The 26,703-nt window shown below is 31.7% G+C and overlaps 1 protein-coding gene across 2 annotated transcripts in view; it reads left to right on the top strand.

Moving 5' to 3' along the window:
- Window positions 1–26,703, top strand: part of LOC130448872 (fasciclin-2) — a 177,585-nt gene that overhangs the window by 133,793 nt on the left and 17,089 nt on the right. For both annotated transcript variants that reach the window (XM_056786439.1, XM_056786440.1), the window contains 2 exons: window positions 25,063–25,191; window positions 26,421–26,558. In XM_056786439.1, the coding sequence (XP_056642417.1) occupies window positions 25,063–25,191; window positions 26,421–26,558 (267 nt within the window). The remainder of the gene's footprint in view (window positions 1–25,062; window positions 25,192–26,420; window positions 26,559–26,703) is intronic.

The following is a 26,703-nucleotide window of genomic DNA, read 5'->3' as shown; positions in this document are numbered from 1 at the left end:
TTGGGTCAACTGATCAGTTTGTTCCAAAATTCAGCCGCACTCTGTATTCCACGGAAGATTATGGGAAAACACGTTTCCAAATATCGTTTAGTATGTACATATTCGGTTTTGATTGATTTCTCCTTAATTATGCATCATATGGAAAACTTCCTGTACACTCATCGATGTGTACAAACCCAGTTGATGCATATTTGAACAGGTTTATATTTTTTAGAAGAACTGTTAAATTTTGTTCCCAATTATAAACATATTGTTAGAGAATTTAATAGGAAAGGCGAGATAAGAGGGAGAAAAAGGATAGAATTAAAAGTGAAAAGAAATTTCTATTTCCATATCCTTTATTTAGATTTGTAAATTTGATTGGATTCACTTTGTACTCGATCCTTTTCAAATTTGAACTTACCACTTGCTATAGAGTATTTGGTTGATGCTGGAAAATAACATCCCCTTGCGGTTTTTTTCATTTGATGTTCATATGTTGTTGATACAAATATATTTTTAATTATATATTTCATTTATTCAGCGAGTTCTATGAAGCTGATGATCAAACTAATCAAACATCCACATCCACAGGATGTTTTAAAATAGACCTTTTCAAGATATAGTTCAATATAAAATGAAGGAGCCATACACATTTTATTATATACAAATTGAATAACATATTATTGTTAGTCATGGAAGGTTTTTGACCACCCCATAATCTATTCATCAAATTTCAAAATTTAACAAATTTCCTTTTTCATATTATCAAGCGAAAATCGAAACTGTGTATAACAAACTGTCAACAATAGTGTCCTTTATTTGTTTATTTTATACTATTATTATATTATATTATTTCTTCGGTGTTTATGACTAAACTACAGTCTCAATAAGAATCGAGAACGAGCTGTGATTCATATTTTTTGGACCAAGATATCTTTTTGCATTGATCGCAAGTCTTCAGAGTCTAGGCCAAAGAAATCGTACCATCGGCAATTAATTAAAACACCTCAACGTACCGTGAGCTACAATGTGAAGCAATATAAATTCACCAGTAACTTTGGTGATGGAAAAAGTTCAGGGCGGCCTCGATAAAATACAACCGCAAAAAGAAGAAAAAATATTGAGTTGTAAGTTCCGGCCAGAGCCTTGTAAGTCGAAAATTTATCTTCCAGTATGAAACTATCCCGAACATGCTTCAAAGCTGTGCAAACAGTAGTAGAAAGAATTGGAAAGTGAAAGTGTACTGAAAGTACAGTCGCCTGACCTCAATCTGATTGAGTTGTTGTGAGACAAAAGCCAGTGTCCAACTTCCACTTTACACATATTTTGAATATTCTGAAAAACGTATTGAATCAAATGAAGGACGATTATTTGTTCAAATTCTTACAGAAAATATCAAAATTGTGCTGGTGTCTTTCTTTGATTTTGTATCACACAAAACTATAAGGTGGGCAAACGTTTTTCATGAAACATTCTACTTTTCTGTCATAACTATCTAAATACAAGGCTTTCCAATTAAGTAACGAGACCAATGTTGTAAATTTATCATACAATTATTCGTTGACAAGATGACCTCATTAATAGTAAATCCCTTCAATACTAATACATTAACTCCAGCGATTTTTCCAGGCGTCGTAGCAATTCTGGAAGTGTTTGCCTGGAACCCTCACCAGCACTTTCCTCTCAATTGTTTGGATCCTGAATAGATTTGAATAGATTCCTTCTAATATGGTTTCATCTTGGGACTTGAATAACATTGTCGTGGTATGGCAAGTAGTAGTTCATACTGTTTACGCGCACTCTGTTGACTCTTTTTCGTAGTCTAATAAGTACTTTGCGATGGAATTCGGTTGATTCACGGTATCTCCAGGTGGAACAGACTCCTTAAGAATCACCTAGCGGCTATCAAATAAGCAGGAGCTCAATAAGCGATTTAGTCATTCTCTTTTAAATTGTTGAGTAAGCTAAATATTCAAATTTTGTTTATTTCCTCATCCTAGTTCTCCTTTATTTATCATTCCATCCTCATTTTTCATTTGTCTAGATCGATTGCTTTCCAATTTTTTCACTTTACCTATTGATCTCAAGACCAAATCATCTGCATACATCTGTTATTGATTCCGGTATAATCAGTCAAATTGTGGATTCATTCATTTGACAATCTTATTCATCATTATATGCTGATCATAAATACGTCATAACATTAAATACAGAATATTCCAGAATGATTTCCTTCAATTTCTATACATTCTTCATACTTCTTTTCAATTGGTGCTGCGGAATATACTTTTCGTTTCAATATTCCTTACGTTAGATCATCCATTGTAATACGTTTAGGAAACATATGCTAGCCAATTGACAGGTATATCTACGTTTCGGTCTATCTATTTTCTTGTGAAGTTCCAGCTATTCCCTAGATTGCAGTACGGAACGTGACTCGATCGTGCATGGACAAGATTAGTATTTGGAATAGAATAATCAACAATATCGAAGAATCTGATGGATTTTTGTAGTGAACATGTTGAATGAAGTGAATCAGAATGGGATAAGAGGAATTTTTAATTTTAAGTTGTGAATACAACATTTAGTTATCGTAATAATAATCAACTTTAACGTTACTACTTGGAAAAATGGATTGTTGTGCCAAAAATTTAGTTTACCGCAACAACGGAAGAAGAGCGTGACCTTTTTGTGATAATTTAGCATCCCTAGAATATTTAAGGCTTAAACTTTCAACATTCTACGTTTAGTTTGCTATTGAATGTAATAGTTATAAAACTTTTTATTTTGTTACTATTAGGAGCTTGCCCAAAATGTGGCAGAATAATTTTCGATATTCGACTTGTATATTACTTTACAAAGTATATTAAGATTCGATAATATGTCATAACAAACATCAAACAATTATAAAGGAATACTTGTGAATGAAAAAGTGTTTTTTTCTTCGAACTCGTTACATTCGTTGTATTTGTATCTACAACTATACTAGTACAGTTTCATTTTCTCTGAATATTTATAACTGACTTTTGTGTGTAGTTTTTGACTCAAGCTTAAGCTAGTTAAGCGCTACAAGCAGTAGACAATTATCATAATATTAAATGTATTTCTAGAGCACCAGATGTCTTTTATATTTACTATCATGATATGGTATAAGTAACTACTTTTAGTGTACGAGGTCTGGCTATTAAGTAACGAGACTGCGCGCCTAGATGGCGCCCTTGTCTATGCACGTCCCAAAACACGTTTTCGTCACTATTATAGAATTTGTGCAGTAGTGGTTTGGAAAGTTCTTGTGCCGAAAACATGTCTGATGAAAAACAGGAGCAGCGTGTCAATCTCAAATTTCTCGTTAAATTTAAAAAACTCCTGAGTGCTATAAATTGTTGCTAGAAGCCTATGGGGACAATTCTCTATCTCTTGCGCGTGTTTTTGAGTTATATAAGCGCTTTGGTGAGGGCCAAGAGAGCACTGAAAATGACCAGCGCCCAGATCACCCTGTAACTGATTCAACTCCGGACCAGTGACCAAAATCAACCAAATTGTGCGTGCAGATCGTCGAATGAGCATCCGGATGATTGCCGAGGCTGTAAACGCCGATAAAGAAAAAGAAACAAAAGAAATTTTACACGAGGAATTACACATGACAAAAGTTTGTACGATTTTGGTGACTCCTGACCAAAAACTCTTGTGTCAACGGGTCTGCTTAGATTTCCTTGGAAAGTTAGAAAGGTTAGAAGAAGATATGCTTTGAAAGGGGCCACATTTGTGTCGATGGAAGTGGTAAAGATAAAAACGACAGAGCTCCTAAAGGCGCTCACCAAAGAAAACTTCCAGTACTTCTTTGATCAATGGAAGGGGGAGTTTATTGAACCCTTTTTCGTAACTAGTCTGGTTATTTAATAATCAGACCTCGTATATATTGAATTAATATACACGTAATATGTTCAGAGTGTGGGGTAGGTGAAGTTATATTGAATAATCCGTATACAAAAATATCAAATGTGTTATAAGTCTTAAGCGCCTCAATTATTCCAAAAATATATTTCAAGAGAATTTTATGGTACGGCCCATATCATTTTCCGATTTTGCCTTTTATTATATATATATATATATATATATATATATATATATATATATATATATATATATATATATATATATAATGTTATGTTGATTAATGTTTTATTGAGTTCTCATTGTTGGTACTCAATACATTTTTGAAGCTTTCACTACATCAGAAGTTCACAAACTCGTAAGCTACTTTCAAAATATTTATTACTAGTTTTAGTTGGTACATTTACGCTATATTACCAGCCCGTCAAAAAATAATATCTATGGAAATTCAAGTACACTCCTATTGTAGAGCTTCCCGTGGACCCCTGGGAGTGCACCTGGATCACTTTAGGAATCACTGCACTACATGATTTGGACATTGAGGTTGGAAACGACGTTGGGATTATTATTTTTATACTATCAGGCACTTTATATCTCAAATTTAGCAATTTATTTGGAATCTCAAACATTTATAGTTACTTCACATTCAAATAAATACTTCGCTTCACTGATTAGACGTAGAACGTCTTTGGTGTTATATTCATTTTTTGAGGTGTAAAAATATCCAATATAAATATCATACTATGCAAGTGTACAAATATAATAATTACACCAAAACAGTGATATAATGCAAAGGATTCAGACAATGAAATAAACAAAGTTCATGTAATCGGTTTTGTTGTAACGATCTTTCCGAAGAAAGTTAATTTTTAATTTAATCATACAGAAGTATTTTTAGTCATATCGGCACACCTATCTTAAAGGGTTTGCTACTGCTACATTCAAATGTCCTGTGATAAAAATTAAAATGAAAGGTTATTCCTCCAAATTAATCGATATTAAAGCCATTAAAGACCAGACGGATTTACCAAACTTCATATATTTTCATATTTATTATAAATATTAATAAATAGTAAGTCTGTATATTCGATAATTTAGAAATATGCAGTTCAGATATGTCCTGGGTGATTGTTTTGAATTCTCCATATGTTTATTTATTGATGGTCGCTGAAGATGTTGGCAAACTCCAGATATTTCAAGTTATGTTGGTTAATGACTTTGTCCATGATCTCGGCAATGACTGGGACTAAAGCAATCGAACTTTTTTTAGGTATGGATAAAAATCGAGCAAATTTCCAATCTGCAGACTAGAGACCTCTTTCCTATTACAGAGAAATAGCAAAGCCAACTTGTTAGTTCAGCTTCATATTTCTAGTGGCTTTATTGATGAAAAAGTTTTGCCACGTCTAGATAGCAAAATTCTATTTCTGGCATCGATTAACTAACTCTAGGCCAGAAATTTAAATATAAAATGACAATAAAATATTTTTGCAAAGTTTATAAACTGTTAAAAATAAGAATATGAGGATAAAACATTGTTATAACTAAAAAGTGAGTGTTCATATGTTCTTGGGTTGTGAATCTTCCTTGTAAGGCCCATGTATCATTATCTTTCTTAAGGAAACTACCCATATTTCAACACAAATTTCTTTTCGTTCAGTATTATAGATATATAATCCGATAATTTTCAATTTAAAAATATGAAATAATGACAGGTTATTGAATAAAAACTTAAATTTTGCCGTGCGAGCAAATAGCAATAGCAAACGTCGACGTCCGAAGTCTACTAAGCGGTTGATGGTTCTTAGTGAGTAGTAGAAGGAATATGTCTTCACATCTTGACTTTTAAATAGTTCGCCTTCATAACAATATGTCCCGTTTTTGCAAAATGAATTGTGACGGCTGTTGAAGTACATCAAGATCAGTCCTGTTTCTACATTATTTTTCATAATGGAGCACAATCCCATCCACCTATTTGAATTAAAATGGATTGAAAAGTTGAATAGCTTCAACTAACTTTATTCGTAGTATTTTTATGATTCCTTCATCAATTCTCTCGAGGTGTCCATTTTACTTTTGTTTTGATTGATTTTTGTATGATCTTCTCGTTTTATGTCTAATCTTAATGAAAAAATCCTCGGAATATCGAGGCATCATCTCAAAAGAATTCAATCAATTCCATTAGAATGGACGCACGTGACTTATTTTCTTTACCGTATATATAAATTATATTGTTTTTTCCTGCTATTCTTCTACAGATTCAATTATTTGAGAGATTCGTGAAATGCATATTTATATCGTCATTTAGATTGAGAGACAGTCATATTGTTATTCGACTTGTGGTTGTTGAAGATTATTTATTTGATGTTTGCCTCATTCCAATGATAATGTTCATGTATTTGAATCCAAATTGAAGTTTTTCCAATAATTCTTCCTGAAATACGAACTTAAATTTTGCTGTAATATGAGCAGAAGACGTTAAAAAACTTTTTAGTTGGTTCTCGTACAGATTGGGAGAATTGGAACCGATTTTTTGGTTTATAAATATTAGAAATCTTTTTTTCCATAAAACCTAACCTAACCTAACCTAACCATATGGTCATTCTAGGATATGATGGTCATATTCAATATATTTATTAGTATATGTAATAGTTTAAGGATAGTTCGTTCTTCCAATATCAAGTTCAGATTATAAAAACCCTTGCCGACTTTTTGTTTGATCTATCATAGATGTAGATACCTCATTTTATAAATTTATTATTTTTATATATACTTTTAAAAATATGCGAGAAAGTATTCGTTAAAAAATAATCGGATCATTATAAATTGGACGGCGTTATTTAGTCAGATGCACTTGATTTTTGTAGTAGTGCTACAACTGAATAATAAATTATAAAACGTGGATAGACGAGTAAAATGTACCTGCCCGTGAGGAAGTTTGGTTTGAACAGGGTACCAGACGTGAACTGAGCCATTTTTGTACCCCATTCGTCTATTAGAACTAGTCTTTTATCTGACGTAAATAATCTTGTCGACATCGAACTAAACTTGACGATTCGGATATTGCCATCAGTTTATTCATTTTTTTGTGTTTAAAACAACATTCTGACAAAATTGGATAATTTGCCACCTTCATCTCCATATATAAATTGTCCTACGTATAAAATCTTTTTACGGTTCTGTGAATGATCTACAGCAACCCCTTTCGCGACTACTCGATAAATGGAAAATTCATTTACTCTAGTTAATTCAGTAACTCTTATTGTGATTGCTGAATATTTCCCTTTGTAAAACATTCGAATATATTCAAAATAACTCTAAATATTTATTACTAAATTCATATCTGTCTTGATTCTCACTATATTGTACAATTTTATTGTCTTCATTCGCCCATGGTCTAAAGAATTCCATATTTCTATTTATTTAAAGAAATTTATGAATTAAATAAATCTCACCCAGCTACGCTACTGCTTATCGCAGGAATATTTCAAAGAAATTTTGCAAATACGCCTTTCGACAGTTTCCGCCAATAGAAATACATTCGATGCTTTCATTGGTAAACAGTTGAGATGATTAGTCCACATGGACTGACGATTTGTTGTTTACCGAATTTTATACGGGGAGTAAACATTATTTTTCATTTCTTAATTTGGTTTGAGTGACGTGCGTATTCATGGACTCTAACGCTGAATAGATATTACTTTTTTTTTGTGTTTAGTTGTATAGGAAATGGTGAAAAACAAGATATCGTCTTCGAAACGGATGTGTTTATCAATAAAACATAAAAATTTTCTCTCGTGATTTTTCGCGTCTTAGGATTCCCATCGCTCGCTGATATTTTTGATTTACATACAAGACGCGTTTATCTCTCGATTTCTTACAAGTAAACATATAAATATATTATGTAATAGGAAACCGTTTCATTATTAAAATGTCAATTTGATTTATTGTGATTGTTATTTATTTGCCCGACATGGTTCAGATTAGAAGTAAATTATTTAAAAATCTCAAATTTTCAGTTGTAAACTTTTCAATTTTTCCATTTTGAGAGCGACAGAGGAAACAAACTAGAAAAATTAAATAAAATTCAACGGTTTAAACTACTAGATTGTTGCGCTAGAAATTTATATGTTGGTCGTTAAGAGTTAAATTTTTTGTGACGCCTCATTAAAAGCCTCCTTTCAATTTTTTTTATTTAAAACACGTGGCTTCACATGATCTAAGTTAATGTTTCGGTATAATGAATCTATATAAGTATATTTCTTCGATTACTCTAATTAATTAAAAAGTAAACTTTGATACAAACTCTAATTCAGTAAATAGTAGTGCTGCCAACGTTTCCACTTAAAAGTTCTATTGTTGATATGGAATTCCACAAGTGTAGGGTTTAAATACGAATCTGTGTACGTGCCGAGAATCGAATAAAGATCTAGCGTCTAAATGCCAAAGCGGAAACCTGAGAGATGGACTGGTATTGAGGTAGCTTTTATACTCAAGTATTTGCTACATTACGATTTGTACTTACCTAGATAAGATATCTCTCACGACAAGACGACAAACTGGCTTCCATAAAGTCGGTTACTTGGACCGTGAAAAATAGCGAATGTGAACCGAGAAACGAATATGAAACTTGAGAATCGTTGAAAAAACTGTATAAGGCTGCACTAAGTATAGTGTATTGTCTTGTTTATATGTTTTTTTATAGAACTTTGCATGAAAACTGACAATATTGTTCTCTTTGAAGGATGTATCCGAAGAAACGTTTGTAGAGTTCATATGAAATTATTATTCTAAAATTATTTCACGTTTGAGTGGATATTGAAGTACTGACTCTCGTACACAACGTAAAAATTACTCTGAAACTAGAATCGTTCTGTCAAAAAATATCTTTCTGTTATTTATTGAAGTATAGAACTTGAGGTATGATACAGGATATTCTGTATTGGATTTTTTTAGCATTTCTTTGCAACAATCGACACGAGGTTTATTTGAGCGTTTGTCAAAGTATGCGGTAACCAACACGAACAAATATTCTTTACATCCAAATGTTCATACAATATTCAATTTATGCGAATGGAACCTATGCTCAAATATGCCTCAATGTCACGGTATGTCTTGCAATATCATTTCACGCACAGCATGTTTTCTGGCACAACAATCGATTTTTGTCAAATTTTACTAAATTAGCGCAGTGCGGTCACGATTAAATTCGGAAAACCAGTGAAACTAGGTGGTTCCAGATGGTCCATCACCAAAAATCGAAGCTACTTGCTCGGCACATTGCTGTTGGTTTAATCCACGTCAAAAATCATGGAAAATCACCACACAAAAATATTCACGAATTAATATTATTTTTGACCAAGATGAATCATGAAGAATCTGTAAACAACTCAAATAGGACTCGTGTGATATCACATTTTGAGTAAGTTCACTATTAAAAATGTCAAACTCGTGTATAAAGATTACATTGGAGATAAGATCATTTTTTATTAAGTAACACCACCATTGACATCGTTGAATCTGTCTTATGGCTTGTTGTGGACAATTCCTTGAAATGGGAGTTACATATTGACGCCTTATCTGAAAAATTAAGCTCCTCCTGGTTTGCGCTGAGATCACCAAAGAACTGAACTTATCCACCTCCTTAACAGACTATTATCCCTTTATTGAGCCGCTTTTCCCTATATCTTTCTTTTCTGGGTTACGTCTGGTGCGATTTAATTGCGCGAATCTTCAAACTTTACAAAAGAGAGCTGTTAGATATTTACTCGGACTAAACAGCAGGGCTTACTGCAGGGACGTCTTTAAAAGATTAAAAATTCGTTTCTTATTCATCTTTTGATCCGTTTGCCTAATTCGTAAAGACGCTTCTCCAGTTTCAGAAAGTTTTTTGCATGGCTATCCGCTTAGAAAAGCGGAGCACGATCTTTATCTACCTACTCCATGTTCAGAATTAGTTAAGGGCTCAATATTTTACAATGCAAAAAATGTACAATCACTTGCTAATTCTACCTTCTACCTCCAAACTACTCCATGAACGACTTTTATTCTAATAATAATATTTAATTCCGGACATGCTGCATACTGGGTTAATTTTTACTATGAACTATTATCTATAATTTTGTTACTCATTGTGATTTTCTTCTGTATATTGAAATTTTATTTTATTTGTATCTTTATTTAGTTTTTACAAACTTTTGTCTACAAATTATAACAATTTCTTAACAATAAAGCATTTCTCTCACTTTCTCTGTATAAAAAGAAATTGAATATTTTTTTCGTTGAATACACAATTGAATGGATTCAATTTGCCTTTTCTAAAACTTCATTGATGATCGTAAATTACTGAATTTGTACAAATTTTCATTAATTTTCACTAATATGTAAATCTACTAGTTGTTTAAATCATGATATGAATATTTATATGCACGAACGTAATTAATTGAACTTTTTAGGAAAGATTCGGTTTATTTTGATTGTTATTCATCAGAAATTAATTTAATAACGACCCGACAGCATTTGAATTTACAACATAAACTGACATAATTTTTGACAGTTTCACATGAGAGAGCTTCATTTACTGTGGAATATTTTTTTTCTAGTCAACAAGAAATTAATTGGATTCACTGGAAAATACATGTAAATGAGTAGAATTATATAGTGAATTAGTCCCAAATTTATAATATATATTAATCGTTAGACGTAAAGAGCTTAATGTGAACCTCAATGTATGTATTTGTATAAGAAAAATAATAATTTTCACACTGGAGACATAAGTAGTGTTTATTTTTATAAAATATTTTAGTTAAAGTTAGCTTAGAATACAATATTACGAAAAAACTACAACCATTTTGTGCATTATAAATTTGGAAAGGATTTGAGCGTAAGTTCAAATTAAGTATCTCAAAATTTGAATCAAAATTATGTCATGATATTGCGGAATCATTCACAAACTACGACGCAAAATGAAGAATGTCAATTGAAGAGAAAATAAGAAATTTATATTTTAAGAAAAATGGGATTAACATCAATTTGATGAAAATGGAAAATATATGCGAATAAAATTTTTGGAAAAATGATATTATAATACTGGGAGTCTTAAGAAAGGTGATTCAATAGCTGAGATGATCACACACAGTTCAAGACACTAGCTTAATGATTCCGATACCTAGATTTTTTGATAATCCTTTTTTCTTCCTTGCATGTGTAATCGTCTGTAATCTTTTGACAAAACTATGTGAAATGTGCTTCGAATCATTTTATTTTGAAGTAAGTTCTCAACTTTTTCCAATATGCACAACAAGCTAGTTACCACACTAAGAAACTCCAAAGGGGGTGGAATTGCAGTGAAGTTTGTGTACATCCCTGGACATAAAGGCTCGGAAATAATGATATTATCAACAAGGTAACTGATCTTTGAGGAACGCAAACGTTGTACAAGAACCTGGAGTTTGGCTACAGCTCGATAAATGATTCTTCATGAAATATTTTAGTTTTGAAAAATGCCAACCATGCGAAATAAATTTAGTGTTTACACAGCCAATTTGATGTTGTATTATTAAATGTTTTCAAACTAATAAATTTCGTCCTAAAACTATCGCGACAAGATTTTTATTATTTTTTCCTTATAATGGAATAAACGGAATATAAAAATATCAAAAACCTTTCTCAAATCCATTGTTCCAAGGAAGATAAAAGATAAAATACAGTAATCAACATATGAAATCATCTATAGTGCGAATATTTATTGAGTTTTTTTCAAAAAATTGGATCTCGAAATACAGGGTATATAAGGGATATAGAAGAATGTTAAAATGTATTTCTTAACTGAATTTTAGATTGCGCTCAAAGTTAAAATGATAACTTACTTAAAACTTCAAAGTCTAAGACGAGAAACTGGTTAATGACGTATTGTATTTGGAAACTATTCAATTTTAAATTATCGCATGGTATTTGCTCAAATTCAATTTAAACTTTGTAACTCAATACGTCCTTTCGCATTGTTTTCGCCTCACTGGCTAGCCTGTAAACTAATTTAAAAAGTCGTTTTACTTGGACCTTCCTAAGAGACTTTGTCAACTACTCATATCGATCTCTTCATAAGATAAATATCTGTTTCTATATATAATTTCCCATCACTGATTCGTTGATTCGAAAAAGGAAACCTTTATACGAATATAATTAATATTTTATAAAATATAATATAAAATATAATTCATAATATTTAATATAATATATGAGCCAGGGTCGATAATTTTTGAAATAAAAAATATAATAGTAAGATGAAACCCATTGTAAAGGGAGAAAAATATTATGAAAATGAGGGAGGAAATGATTTACGGACGATCTGAGGTCGTGAAGGGGAAGAGGCTTGGTTTTTAATTGTGAAAAACGGTTTATTTCAAATTATAAGTCCTATGGAAAAAAGTTTTTAGCGAATTTGTAGGTTATAGAAAGATCTACAACTTTTGTATTCATACTTCTTTCACATAACCTCAAAATTTGTGGGCAAAATTGAAATAACAAAGTTTTCGGTTTTTTATTTTTTATCTTTTACACAAAAATCAATTTTTTGTACGGAATTTGGTGCAAACTTATCTCGAACGCGCTGAAAGTGATTTGACTTGAAATTATTAATTTTTTTTACCTTATTTTGACTTGACTGTAAAATAACCCTGATTTTCAATCGAAAAATCTCCCGTAAAAATTATCATCTTTTATTATAAAGTCGGTTAGATTTTTGTTCGTTGAAATCTCTTCTTTTTAAAAGCGTAAAAGATATCACCATCACTATAGTAAATTTTCTAAGAAAAGGCCAAAAAACGGAAAAAACATTCGTACAATTTTTACTATGAATAATAATTATTATTATCAATGTAATTAAAATTTTACACTCTAATTACACAAAAAAAAACGTGAGATTTTGATGTAACATTCATAAACATGAATATATATTAATACAAGGCTCATAAGACTAACTGTATCCGCAACAAAATCCAAAATTATTAAATTCAGTAGACCACCATCGACAATATCCCTCTGTAACTTTATTGACAACATCTCCCTTCCCGTTGTGGATCATTGTGAAATTTTGGGCCTAACATTCGACTCTCGACTTACTTGGAAACAAAGTATCATGAAAATCAAAGGCAAATGCTACAAACTATTGAACGTTATCAAAACCCTCTCACATTTCCATTGTGAGCTGACAAAAATTCTCTTCTCAAAATATACAGAGCCCTAATTTTCTCAAAATTAGATTATGGTTGTCGCATATATATCTCTGCCTCCAAATCTGACCTTGATCTTTTAAACTCGGTGCATAATACAGCTTCACGTCTTTGTCTAGGTGCTTTTCGATCTAGCCCTATAGAAAGCCTTAACTATGAAGCTAATGAGCTTCCACTTTGGATCAGATGACTGCAACTACTTCTTCCTTATTCTGCCTCTGTATCATCTCTTCAGCCCTGACTATCCTCTATTCATAACCACCACCAAAAATTTATCCAAACCATTCCACCAATAAAGTCCATCCAATTTATTTTATCACAGCTTCGAGACGTCACAGACCCCACCATGGACCATCGACCTTCCTAAATTCAATACATCGAGTCAATAAGAGATAAGACAACTACTCAACACCCATATAATGAATCAAAAATGCTTTCAAAGAAACAACAACTAGTAGCAACTATGATCTAATTTTATATACCGATCACCCTACCGTCCAATTTATACATGGTCCACCCAAACTTTATCCTTAGTGTATCCAGATGACAGTCTTGTCACCATTTTCTTGCATTTCATTCATTATAAATATTCACAATTCATTTGTTTTTCGCTAGCTCTTTAGCTCTCTTCTTAGGTGGAGTATAGCTAATGTCAACAACTTCATCAGCTGTATTCGTGTCTTGAGTAAAAAAAAGAGGTCAGCCTATGAAATTTTGTTATTAGAAACAGCCAACTTGACTTTGTACGGGCAATCACCTCCCGAGTTTTCTCGCATGAATCTATAAACACCCTGTATATGGGATGTATTAAAAAACCAACAATGAAAGTTTATAAAGGTTCATTGTCGTACCGTGAAGAATGGAAATGAAAGTATATATCGTCATAAAAAATGGAAACTGAGATTTTATTTATAAGAAGAGATATAAAAACCAAATGATAAAAAATGAGTAGGATGACCTTAGGAACAAAAATAAATCTTTTTGCTGGTCGAACAAACCTACAAATAATTTCTTAGTTATGATTGTACACCCTACATATTTAGTAGCAAACTTTATTGTACTCATACAAGTTATTATCTGTAATTGGAATGAACGAATTATTAATACAATAAAGTTTGAGTGCTCCTTTATTCCAGAATATACGACATTTGAAGTATCCAACTTTCGGAAGAATATGTGGGTTAATGACAATGTATTTCACTCACATCTGATATAAAGAATTTAGTTGATATCTGATATAAGGTCACAACATCGATAGAACATATTGATTTGAGTTTTACGACGAATGAGACTTGAGAGTTGGTTGAGGTTGAAGAAATTGACTAGGAAGAGTCATAATAGATTTTAAATTCCATATATGAGTGATTCATTGTTTACCTGATACAGGGAATCGTAACACTAATAGAGAATTAAATCGAAATAAAAGTTTATTATTCCACAAGTCGTAATGTATGTTATGACTATAAAGACAAGTCTTGAAATTCATCAATAGATCCATTCTGGGAAAATGAGGGAGTTTTTTAGAAAAATATGGGTCCTGTCACGTTTTTCTGATTGCTACCATGTTCATAGAACAATAGTCTACATCAAACCACAAATTCTTAGGAAAGGTCTTTTTTGTAACTACTGAGAGACTTTTTCAAATCATTCTATAAACATGACAGGAATCAGAAAATCGTGGACGAATTTCTGTCTAATTTCTCCTGGTCTACACAAGCTGAAGACTATACGATTATAACAGAGAAGACTACGATTATAAAAATACTATAAACATTTTGGTTTTGATCACTTTCTCTGTTTATTGATAAAATTAACTGTTAAGTTTAAACATCCTGATAACTGAATGTGGGACTGAATAGTTGTATTGTTTATAGCTTGACTAATGAAGAAAAGCACTCGGGACTGCCATAACCAGTGATATCATCAATAAAATTCACTTAATGAGACTGGAAGACTTTCTGATCAAGTTTAGAAATTTATAGGACACTATGGGCATATCAAAAGAACGCATTTGCCATATACTTACTGTGGAATTGCATCCGGATGGCCGAACAATAACCATGTACTAATGGGAAGAAAACATTCGAAATTTAACAGATATCAGAAGCTACAGAGGAGCGGACGCGAATTCATACCATATATTGTTAGTAATAAGACTAAAATAAGAAATATCAAAGATCAAACGAAAGCCTTAGGATCTTGTAAAATATGATTCAAGGACATTAAAGGATGAAGACATGCCGAAAAAATTTGAAAATGTGAGTCAGCAAGAACGATGAAGAAGACTTAAAAAGAATGGTTTGATGAAGACTCAAACGGGCAATAGAAGGAAGAAACCAAACAAGACGGAGAATGTTGAAAGACCGAAAGGGCGAATTAAAACAGGAGTACGCACAGGAATGAAAAAAAAAACAAAGAAAATGTATGGGGAGGAAACAAAGAAATTTTTTTATGACGAGTCAATACAAGTAGGATACCAAGCATGACCTGACGTATTACAAAGACAAAGACGGCTCATTTATAGGAAAAACTGGACAGATGAAGGGAATATTTCCATGAATGATGAACCAGGCGCAATAGAGTGATACTGGGTCTCAATTTTAACGGGTACTAGAAGCAATTGTGACCTAGTCTGAGCACAACACTGCGTAGTCGCTAAAAAACAACGAAGCCACGTTTTCGGTAGAAAATTTCTTACCTCTTCAAGTAGCAATTCTTCTAAGAAAGCTCTCGCAGTAAAATTGATGAGGATGTTTAAAACATAACGAATAATACAAAGCATATACATCTGCTTACGAAAAATTACAGCAAAATAATTTTCTCAATCCACGGTGACCATTTCTAAATAAATTTTGACTATTTATTAGATTGTCGACATTTATAAGTTTGACCAAAGACTCATTGCCTCATGAATACCAGAAATATAAACTCGTCATTATTTAATTATGAGGCATTCACATCGCATTTTATGATATTTGTATTTATACAATAAAATCAAATAAAATAAAATCAAATTCTGTACTTAAACATATTTTTAGTATCTCAATTAAATAATCTAATGGTCGAGTTGGAATAGTCATTTTTGTAATAATATGACAATGGATGGTAGAAAAAACAAGAACAATCGGCATATATGGAATAGGGTACATCGGAATGTATTAAATAACGATGCTGCTACGTCAGGGTATATTTCGAAGGAAGCTCCAATTATTATTTAGGCAATGGACAACTTTTCACACTCTTGCACATCGTTTGATGTTGATATAAAGAAAAAAATATATTTATTTTTATATCTACTTTAAGCTCTATACACTTTCCCAGCGATGTTCAATAAGTTACATATTTTTACAATAAAAATCGTCAAGCTCCTCAAAATAGCCATTAACTGTTGACATCATCTCTTCATTGTACGGAAATCTTTCATCAATGAGCTATTTTTTCAAGTATGAGAAAAGAAAATAATCCGAGGGGGTTTAGCCTGGCAAATGAGGTAGCAATTCAAACTTTAATTCATGAATTTTGGCTTTTGCAATATCGACATTTTCTTCTTATACAAATGGCGCCGTTTTTGCTTGATTTTTTAGCTCAAACGTGGCAATAAGTTCACAAAATAATAGTCAATGAAAATTATTCCACGCGCATCCCAAAAAACCGACCTCATGACCTTGTCTGTAGATGGAACGGTCTTTGCTTTCTTTGAAACCTGATCTCGCCTTTCAGTCAATTATTTTGATCTTTCGTTTCGGGTGTGAAGTGATGAGCCAACACTCGAAGCTGTTTTTGTTCTATTGTGAGATCGACTGGAAACACTCACTATTGATGGCTGTCAAACAAATACTGAACAACGTCTTCAAACTTGAATAAGCTATATATATATATATATATATATATATATATATATATATATATATATATATATATATATATATATATATATATATTGTGTAATTTCTAATAGAGTGGTATTTTTCAAGAAACCACCGCCATCTCTAGGTCAGGCCAGGTATTTCTAGGACCATCTTCGTATATGTGAAATGAAAACTTGATATAAAGACATCTTTTTAAGAAAATGTTTTACTGGTATAAAATGGTTATGATGCACTTTAAACTCATTTATTATTACTCTCATTATGTACAATTGCATAATAAACTATAAAACCAAGTGTAAATGGGATATAAAGCAAAATAAATTATTTGGCGGCACGTTTAAACCAAGTCATATTTAATGGTATCGTACTTTCTTGTTTTGAAATTTCACTATTTATTTTATTTCTTGCAGACATAAAGTTGAAATATAGCATCTACACACCATATATCCTGGATAATAAAAATTTTATGATATAATAAAAATTGTTGAAGTGAGTATTGATCGAGAAAAGCAAATATGGACTCTAATAAAATAAAAAAAAACTTTGATATGCAATGATATGGCTGTTTTCTCTGGAAACAACAAAAGCGATATGTTTCACAAAAAGCTCATATTTTCATGGGATGTATTCTCAATATTGATAAATAATTATCATCAAACAATATTTTTGTTTAAATAATTTGTTGGTCAAAAATGTTGGTCAAGCAGCTTCAGCATAACACATCTTTTTTAATGAGAATAATACCAAAGCAGTGTCCAGAATGTATAAAATTTCATAATATAACATAAGCATTTTCTTTCATTTCAATACTTCAGTTAGATGACTAAATGGGCAACGTATAGCCCACACTACCTGGAAGCGAGAGAAGTTGATAATAAATTAGGACAATTGTGCCAAAATCACCAGTAAGATAAATTTTAGTATTTGGGATAATAGTTATTTATACAAGTGAGTAAAATAATACTTTTTTCACAAGGAGGACGGTTGAGCAATTCCCACGCGCTGGAAAAAGTTACTTTACTCACGACTTAAAAAAATTCGACAAAACTTTCATCAAGTTTTATTTTGTAAAAGTAATATTAAAAGTATGACTGCGAAAAATTATTAATTTGAAGTGAAGAACAAGTTACATTACTATTGGTACTTGAATTGGCAGCATTTAATGAGTTCAAAGAAATAGCATCGTCTATAGTTGAATTACTACTTATTGGATTGTTGATAGGATCGTCAACGTTTACAATGTTGCTTGGAGTAGAACTAGTTGCTCTCGTTAAAATTTTCACTGCGGAATCCATTTTGTCTTTCATTGAGTCGTCTACGTAACCCTCCGCAACTGTGTTGGATTTCCACCCACCGTGCTTCTTTAGTTGAATTATATCACCACCGGAATCCACTAATAGAGACGTCGAAATGTATGCCCAGTGTAATTTTTTGGATTAGGTAAATTCAAATATGTTGCGATGAGCGAGGGAATTTTTTAATCGATACCAACAACTTGGGCTCTGCATTTTCCATTTCTATACTGCAAAAAGAAATTATCTGTTTTGACTTTGTTGGTCGTTGGTTTTTTATATTCTTTTGAACGTTTACCAAGTTCAATCTATTGTCAGATATTTCACCAACAGCAGTAAATCGACGTTTTTGTATCAGATACTATGATAATTAAAACATATCCGGTATTATTAATATCGTTACACTTCATTTTATATAATTCCTCTTTCTGCAGAGCTTCTCCAATACCGAACATTAAAGCAACCTGAAAGAAGTTGCAAATAATATCTAAGCTTACATTAAAATTTTTTGCTGTTACAACTTGCTAGCTTGCAACAGAAACTTATAAATTTTTTCATGGGCAAATGTTTTAGATTTTTTGGGTTTGTAGCCAACTGATTTATTTATTTATGAATTTACTTAGGTTAGGTCGTTATTTACCATTACGGTGCCTTTCAGTTTTGATCAAAGTCGATCAAAGTGTTGAAGACTTCCACATTTTGGATTCAGTTTTAAAGTAAGCTAGTAACAATCTTTCTGTGATGCTGTTTATGCCTTTTTTAGTACGCCACTCCATAAAAGAATTATAATCCTTTGAATACTGTTCCCTGGATTTCTCAGATTCATAGTCGTGGCAGTTGCCGATTCAACAACATTTTCTGGTGTGCAGTTTAAACTTTCTTTCCGTATTACTCTTCATCACTGATAATGATACTACACTCCTTTCAATAATTGGTCACAAAACGGATTTTCTTGAAAGAATGTCAAGAAATAAAAGTTTATCGGAGAAACGAATTGATATGAGAAAGGAAACGTTCACAGCCCACTATTTTGATAAGACAATTTTATAATTGCGTTAAAAAATGACACATTTCGGCACTTTTTTTAACGCATAAAATAATTATTTCGGAAGAATTTCAATTGTTTATTAATAAACACATCAGTACAAGTAACAATCAGTGTCACTAAAATTATTAAATATGAATATAATATTTGGGAGCTTATTTAAAACAAATTGTTCTGACAAAAGTCTATCTTACCATATTAAAAATCTACTATTTTTGCTCAAATGAATTAATGCTTGACCTTAGAGATTTAACATAATTATTTGATACGAGAGACATTGGATAGAGAATGAAATCCGCGAAATGTTAAATGTATTAAGTTGAGATGGAAGATTTTCAAATATTCCGCAGTTTTATCCATATACGGTGATACAAATGACAAAATTTTATCCCTAGAAATAGGCTAAGGAACAAAAAATATTGAATCGAATATTTAGAAGCAACGAGTTAAGAAGTTTGGCAGAATGTCGTCGTTTAGATCGCCGTCGTTTGAATTTCCAAATATAAGTTGATTCAAGCATGCATTTAAATAATTTATTACGTAAATATGATCTAAAAATGATACCAAAAATCTCAGAAACTTGAGAGATATAAGAAAATGATTCGAACAAAAACTGTGACGACTACTACTAATAACTTTTAACCTATGTGCAATAGAAACTAAGATTTTTACAATATAGTTTCAGAATTCAATGCTAATCGATATATTAAAATATTTATACAAAAATCGAAATATGGGAATTCTTTTTATTGCTTGTTACAAAAGATTTTTATTGCAAATAAATCGGAAGTAATTCCAGAAACTTAACGGAAAGTTCTAGTTCTCAAGCTCCGACATTTTTTGTGAAGAGCTTTGTCTCATATCTGTTTCTGAGGTATTTCCAATGAAGTAATTCTTGAGGTAGTTTTTAATAATTTTCTAATTGACAAATTCAACTTAAATGAATGAAATATTGAAAAATCCGTGCTTTTCTTACTAATGACAATTTGAGTGGTCGTTTTCTCGAACTATAAAGCCAAATTATCAGATATGAGATTGAATATCAAGCCAAGTCAATTTCTTAACACCTAGTACATACTGCGAATTTTCCATCGTAAATTGGGGCAGATATAATGGAATTAGAGGTGGCGATGTGCAAACATTCCTCAAATCGGTTAATAAAGCTTTTGGAAATAGGCGTACAGAATCAGCCTAAAATATGTTTACCAAACAAATTGATTTAACTGTGAAAATAGGGTATTCACGGTTGAAAAAATAAAAAAATACTAATAGACGTATTAGAGAGTTATAGAAGAACATTTTCTGTGTTTTTTTGGTTTCTATTTTTCAGTTAAAACATTCGAGCTGCGAATATTCCATCGCAAATTAGAACATACATAATGAAATCAAAGTGGGTGATGTGTAAACATTCCTCAAATTGGTTAATTAAGCTTTGGGGAGTAGGCGTACCCCATCTACCTAAAATATGTTTACCAAACAAATTAAATTATGCAATTCATTGAAGCATGAAGAAACTGGAGTCTATCAATTTGAGATGATGTTACAGTATCTAAAACTAGGAACGTTAACAGGAAATTCATGTAATGAGCTAAAAAGAAAACACTGTATTTGACATCGTAGCTGGATAAGTAACATAGCAATCGAATTCAACTGTTTCGATTCGTTTGTCTTTCAGTTTTGAAAATAAAACATCATGAAAAAAGAATATATCTTGATTCTCATTGTCATCTCACTTTTCCGAAGTATATATTGTTGATATGCTGACATTTTGTAATCTCAATCCATTGTTTTCATATTCTTTTTTTACCATCCTTCTCTGGTTAGCTCCGTGGGGGTTTCTCAACATTTTTTTTGAATAGCTTACACCATATGTCTCCTGTATCTACCTTCTTCTTCTTATACTCGTGAATTGAATAATATACTTGTAGTCGTTTGATGTAGCTTCACATATTTTTCATTTTTTCATAGGAACCGAAATATCAAGGGTGGTTTTCATATTGATAATTGGACGTAGTTAAGCAGAAAACGTTTAATCCACAAATGATAAATTTTGATAATTTCAACTTAAAGTTCATTGATGTGCCCTTTAAACCTAAAATAATTAAATTAAATGTCATATTGATTTTCTTATGTAGCTGCAGCTGTAATGGTATTATGACATGATAATTCACTTAATATGCCAAAAATTTTGGAATAATTTACAAATTTGTGGGTTAGACGGTTTTAGAGAAAAATATTAAGAGATTAAATATTTTGGCGAAAGATGGTAATGTGGGTTGGCACGTTTCAGGTAAATAAAAAAAGTGAATTTTTGAAATATTTTATTGTACTAAATCGAAATAAAAATCCGAGAAACTTGAAACATCCAGTTTGTTCTAAATACATTATTATTTGGCCGTCAGTGTCATCATTCTTCGTGAGATCCGATAAGGAGGTTTTATATAACAGTAAAAAATGTTTATTTAAACTTCAAACAAACTGATGAAAATAAGTAAACGATAAACAACTATAAAAACTAAATGGAGATAACAGACTTATTTCAAAACTTGTGCCTATCTCCACGGACTGCATTTCGGCATATATTAATTCATTAACTTACAGACATTATTAAAAAAAATTGAGACAACGTTTAGTAAGCTGAATTAACAAAAACGCACTAATATTATGCTGGTCTGCTGATTACATCCCAATATGAAAACATCGAATTCATCCAAGAGGTTTGGATTCTTTCCGAAAAACTAAACATTATAAAAGTAATGCTTAAAATTGTAAGGTAGAAAAGGTCCAACCCTCTTGGACGATTTCAACGAAGAAATATAAGTAGAAGTTTTCACTTAATTTATATGGTAAAATGGATTCAACAATTTATTGTGGTAGAAAATCAAAACCAAATTTGTTCTGCTGACAGAATACATCCAAACCACTTGGACTTATTGTGAACATGAAAATCTCATTTTGTAATTATGTGGGTTAGAATTTTACAGAATATCGTTACAAAAACATTTGATTTGACTTGGACGATTTCTGAAATTTATTAAAACGACATTTTCAAAGTTTGTTAAAGCAAAAACTCATTTTTTATAATTTGTCATACATCCAATTGTCATACAATGATTGCAGCAGTCCTAAGTTGATGTAGTATCAAAACTAATTTCTACAGCTCTTATTTCCATATTATTATCAACGTTCCAATTTACTTCTAGAAAAGTTTCTTTGTTTCAAAACCTAACTATCATAAAATTCGATAATTAATCAAAATTGTCTTCAAAAAACCCTTTATTACATTTCTAATAATGATATTCGCATGAAATTCCTCAAATTTCTTCACACCCTACGATGTATTAAATCATAAATTCTAATGTTGAAAATTATTCAAATTATCAGAAACGTTCAACAAGCTGAATTCTGCGTAGCACGAATTTGGTGTGAGAATTTATATACAACTAACTCGGCTCGAGTCTGTGAAACAAAAGAGGAGAATTCACAACAGTAACAAATAAATTATCTCAATTTTGGTTTTCCGTCTGCAGTTAGTTTGTGTACTGCGTAAGTTAATTTGAAACTTCCTTCACTATTTGTTTCGTAAAATATATACTCAATTTCTGATCACACAATGAGTGTTTAAAATGAAAATTTACACAGTTGTTGATCCTATCGTTGAAATAAATTTTATGCCTAAAATAAACGACTTCTATTTAATTTTATGTTCGTAAAATGTATCCAAAATGAAAATATTTTATTTTGAAAAATCATGGTCAATTTGGCATGAAGATATCTCCGTTAATAACGAAATTAGTGATTAACATACAATATGCGTTTGCCATTTGGGGTGTTCTAAACTTAACCGCAGCATGCATTAATCAAATCAATCGTTTGTTTACTTTAAATAGAACACCCTATATATTATCACATTTTTCGCAGTACTTTTTCAAGCCAAGAACTCTCCACATATTTCACAATCTTAGTTAATATAGTTAATTATCTCAACAAGGTACAAGGCAAAGGGTACACCATGACTTCAATCATTCAAGGTAATATTTTATTGATAATGAAAAAGAATCAAATCATAGCCTTATCCGCTGCGAACGCTAACTATTTAAACCACTTTCACTATGCCTTGGACAATCAACTGCAAAAGACGGTATCCATGATGTAAATGGATGTGTAAAGATGACTTCCTTCTCTTTCCCTAGTCTCTGCATAACTTCCATGTTGGTGATGTGCTTCGTCCAGGATATCTCCAAAATATGCCAATATAAACACATTTAAAAAATTTTCAGTTTTCTAAAAGTAACCTCGGTTGTGGTCCAGGCATCTACACCAAATAACAAAATAGAAAATATATAGCACCTGGCTAGTCTCAATTTTAGTTGTAGAAAAATATCTTTGCTAGTATATAGCTTTTTGATGTCGAGCTTTTTCTATCCGTATTTCTGATTCATGATCCCATTCAGTGTTTACAGCGGTTTCGAGATATCTATACCTTTCTACAAGATCTATGTCTTTACCGTTTATCGTTGGACGCACTGGGGAATGTTAACTTTTATTTTCGATAGATTCTTCACTTGCTGCTTATATTTTTTGCATAATATTTCGTAGCTCTTTATTGTTATTTGTTATAATTACTGTGTCGTCGGCATATCTAATGTCGTTGATTGCTTCTTCGTTGATTTTGATGCTATCTGATAATTCTGCCAGTGCTTTTCTAAGTATTGAATAGGAGAGTTGATATTCCACGAAACAAAAACAAATTTTTATTAAAAATACCCGCCCAACTACATGTTTGACTAACTTTGTTGCAAATATACAAGTAATTTGTAGTTCAGCCTATCATAATCTATATCATAATCTCAAATAAATTTATTCTTTGATACTTTGAAAAGACAATTCGTGATTGATCAAAAGCTGTTAGAAGTTGAGAGAGTGTTTCGGCAATGATATCTTGTGAATTTTCATGTTTAATACGTAAATATCCAACTTACAAATAAATATTTAGCGTCAATGTCAATCTTTATCTTTTATTTTTAACTTGAAATATCGGGAGCGCCAAAGTTGAGGTAACGTTCGGTGAGTAAATACTCCAGGGCTCATATTGTTACAAAAAATTTTACGAAATGGGTCCTTAAGCCGGCCCTATCCGGCTATTGTGCAATTCTAAAACTCGGCGAAGGCGACAACCTTTGATGTTTGCATTTTGTATAACTTTTTATTATAGCAAGCGGTTTATTTACATTGTTTCTTTTGAATAATTTCTAGCTCGACGATTCTTATTATAAAATGGGTATCGAACTTGTAGAACATTGCTGGGAAATGTGTATGGAGCAAAAAGAGATGAATAAATAAATATTTCTTTTTTCAAAATTTTTGTGTTCTCTGTGTTTAACCAGGTAATTCTGAGACAACATTCTCAATATACCAACAATTTTCATTCAAACATGAATTCTAGTTTAAAAGATCTAAGGATCAGTTAGATCAGAAAGTTATTTTTGAGTAATTTCGAGGGATTTGTAACCCATGTTATAAAAGCTTTGATTCCACAGACAATAGTATTAAGTGCAATGAAGAAAAAGTCAAAAAAGAAAATCAAAAACATTTTTGTGACAGTCTCGGTCCATTTATTTCTCAATAATACTTTCTTTGGTTTTTGATAGCAAACTAAATCAGGCTTCTTTTATCTATTTGGGCTAACTATGGGTATTTCAAATAAATAGTTCTGTTCAATCTTTACTAATTTTTAGTTTTCTTTACAGAGCCAATAGAATTCAAAGACACGCCGGAAATTCAAAGAGGAAGGGAAGGCGAAAATGTAACTTTACGATGCGAGGTAAACAGACCATACAAAATCAGTTGGTTGTTAGACAAGACCAAAGACAATTTGGGTAAGTTAATATTTTTTATCAAAATTCAAACTTACAAGTCTGACAACACTAAGAATATAAAATCGATCCGTCACCTGTAGAAAAATTAGCAACTTCAGTATTCTGTCCAGCATTTCAATTGAAAAAAATAACACAATTGATGATTTGATTTGATCTAACCTTCTCACACCAAATAACTGCTCCAATTAAACAGACGCGAAATCCGAATAGTCACTGGACTTGGACTAACCGGACATTGCCATCTAAGACGCCATCTCCACACCATGGGCATCACAGACAATCCAAATGCAGTTGGTGCATGGATGAGGACGAAACCGCAGACCACGTTATCTGCGAGTGCCCTACACTCACTCGAGTGCGGTTTAAACACCTGGAGAAACCTTACAACTTATCTAATGACATCAAAGGTTCAATCCGAAGCATTTGATTGGCTTCTCAAAGGATATCGGCCACTGGTAAAAGGAATCGGTAACATTTTCTTAATATTTGTTGAACCTATTTTCATTTTTGTGTGGGCTACATCTCAATTAGTGTCAGCTATTTGCTTACAACCAGAAAAGTTAGATATTGATTAAAGAAGTAGAGCAGGAAGTTTGTTTACAATATTTTGATTTAAATAGAATGCTGATACGGAATCGTTAAAAATGTTGCGGAAGTATTTTGGAGAGGCTATTTTATCACGAAAGAAACGCACAAAGCGTTCATAGAAGGTTGCTAAGTCGTCGAAAAGTTGCATGACGATAACATCAAAAAATTGAGGAACTTGAAAACCGTCGTATCGGCTTCCGAGAGATATCAACATCTCTTATGAACGTGTTAGATATGGACGTGTCAATATTAGACTCATACCAAAAGACCTTTTGCAAAAACAACATTGAGTAGAGGTAGAAAAGTAGATCATTATATGCACATAGTTTTCATAGATTATCGTGGTACAGCTGAGCACGAACTCATTCTAGATAGTCAAAAAGTCAACATGGAATATTACCTGGTCTTTTTGAGGTGTCAATATGAGGGAATTTGACGTAAAATATCGGATTTCCCACTAAAGTCACTGTTCAACCACCATTTGATTTTCTGTATTTTTTCTCTGATTCCATTGAAACCATAAGAGGTAAGTGACTGAAAGAAGCCAATTTTGAAGGCGATAAACATAATTTCTAATGAAATTCGAAAAGCTGAATAACTGTAAAAGAGATAAAATTAATCAATAGTAATTTCTTTTGCAGGCAGCAAGTATATAGTTATTGGGGATGGTTTGTTAATTGTGAATGTCAGTAGACAAGATAACAGAGTGTTCATTTGCGAAGCTCATAAATACTCAATAGGACAAGTTATTTACAAGAAGATCAAATTCATCGTAGAACGTGAGTAATTCCATAATTAATCAATTGTCAATTAAGGGAATTGTTAATAATTAGTTACATACTTCCATAAAGAACTTGATTAATATTATTGAGTTGTAGTTTATAACCATCACTAGGTTTGTTTCAAAAGTATCTCCCCATTATT

The sequence above is a fragment of the Diorhabda sublineata genome, chromosome 9, assembly GCF_026230105.1.
Source record: "Diorhabda sublineata isolate icDioSubl1.1 chromosome 9, icDioSubl1.1, whole genome shotgun sequence".
In the NCBI taxonomy this organism is placed as follows: Eukaryota; Metazoa; Arthropoda; class Insecta; order Coleoptera; family Chrysomelidae; genus Diorhabda; species Diorhabda sublineata.
The sequence above is the reverse complement of the archived record's forward strand: the minus strand, read 5'-3'. Positions and strand labels throughout refer to the sequence as shown.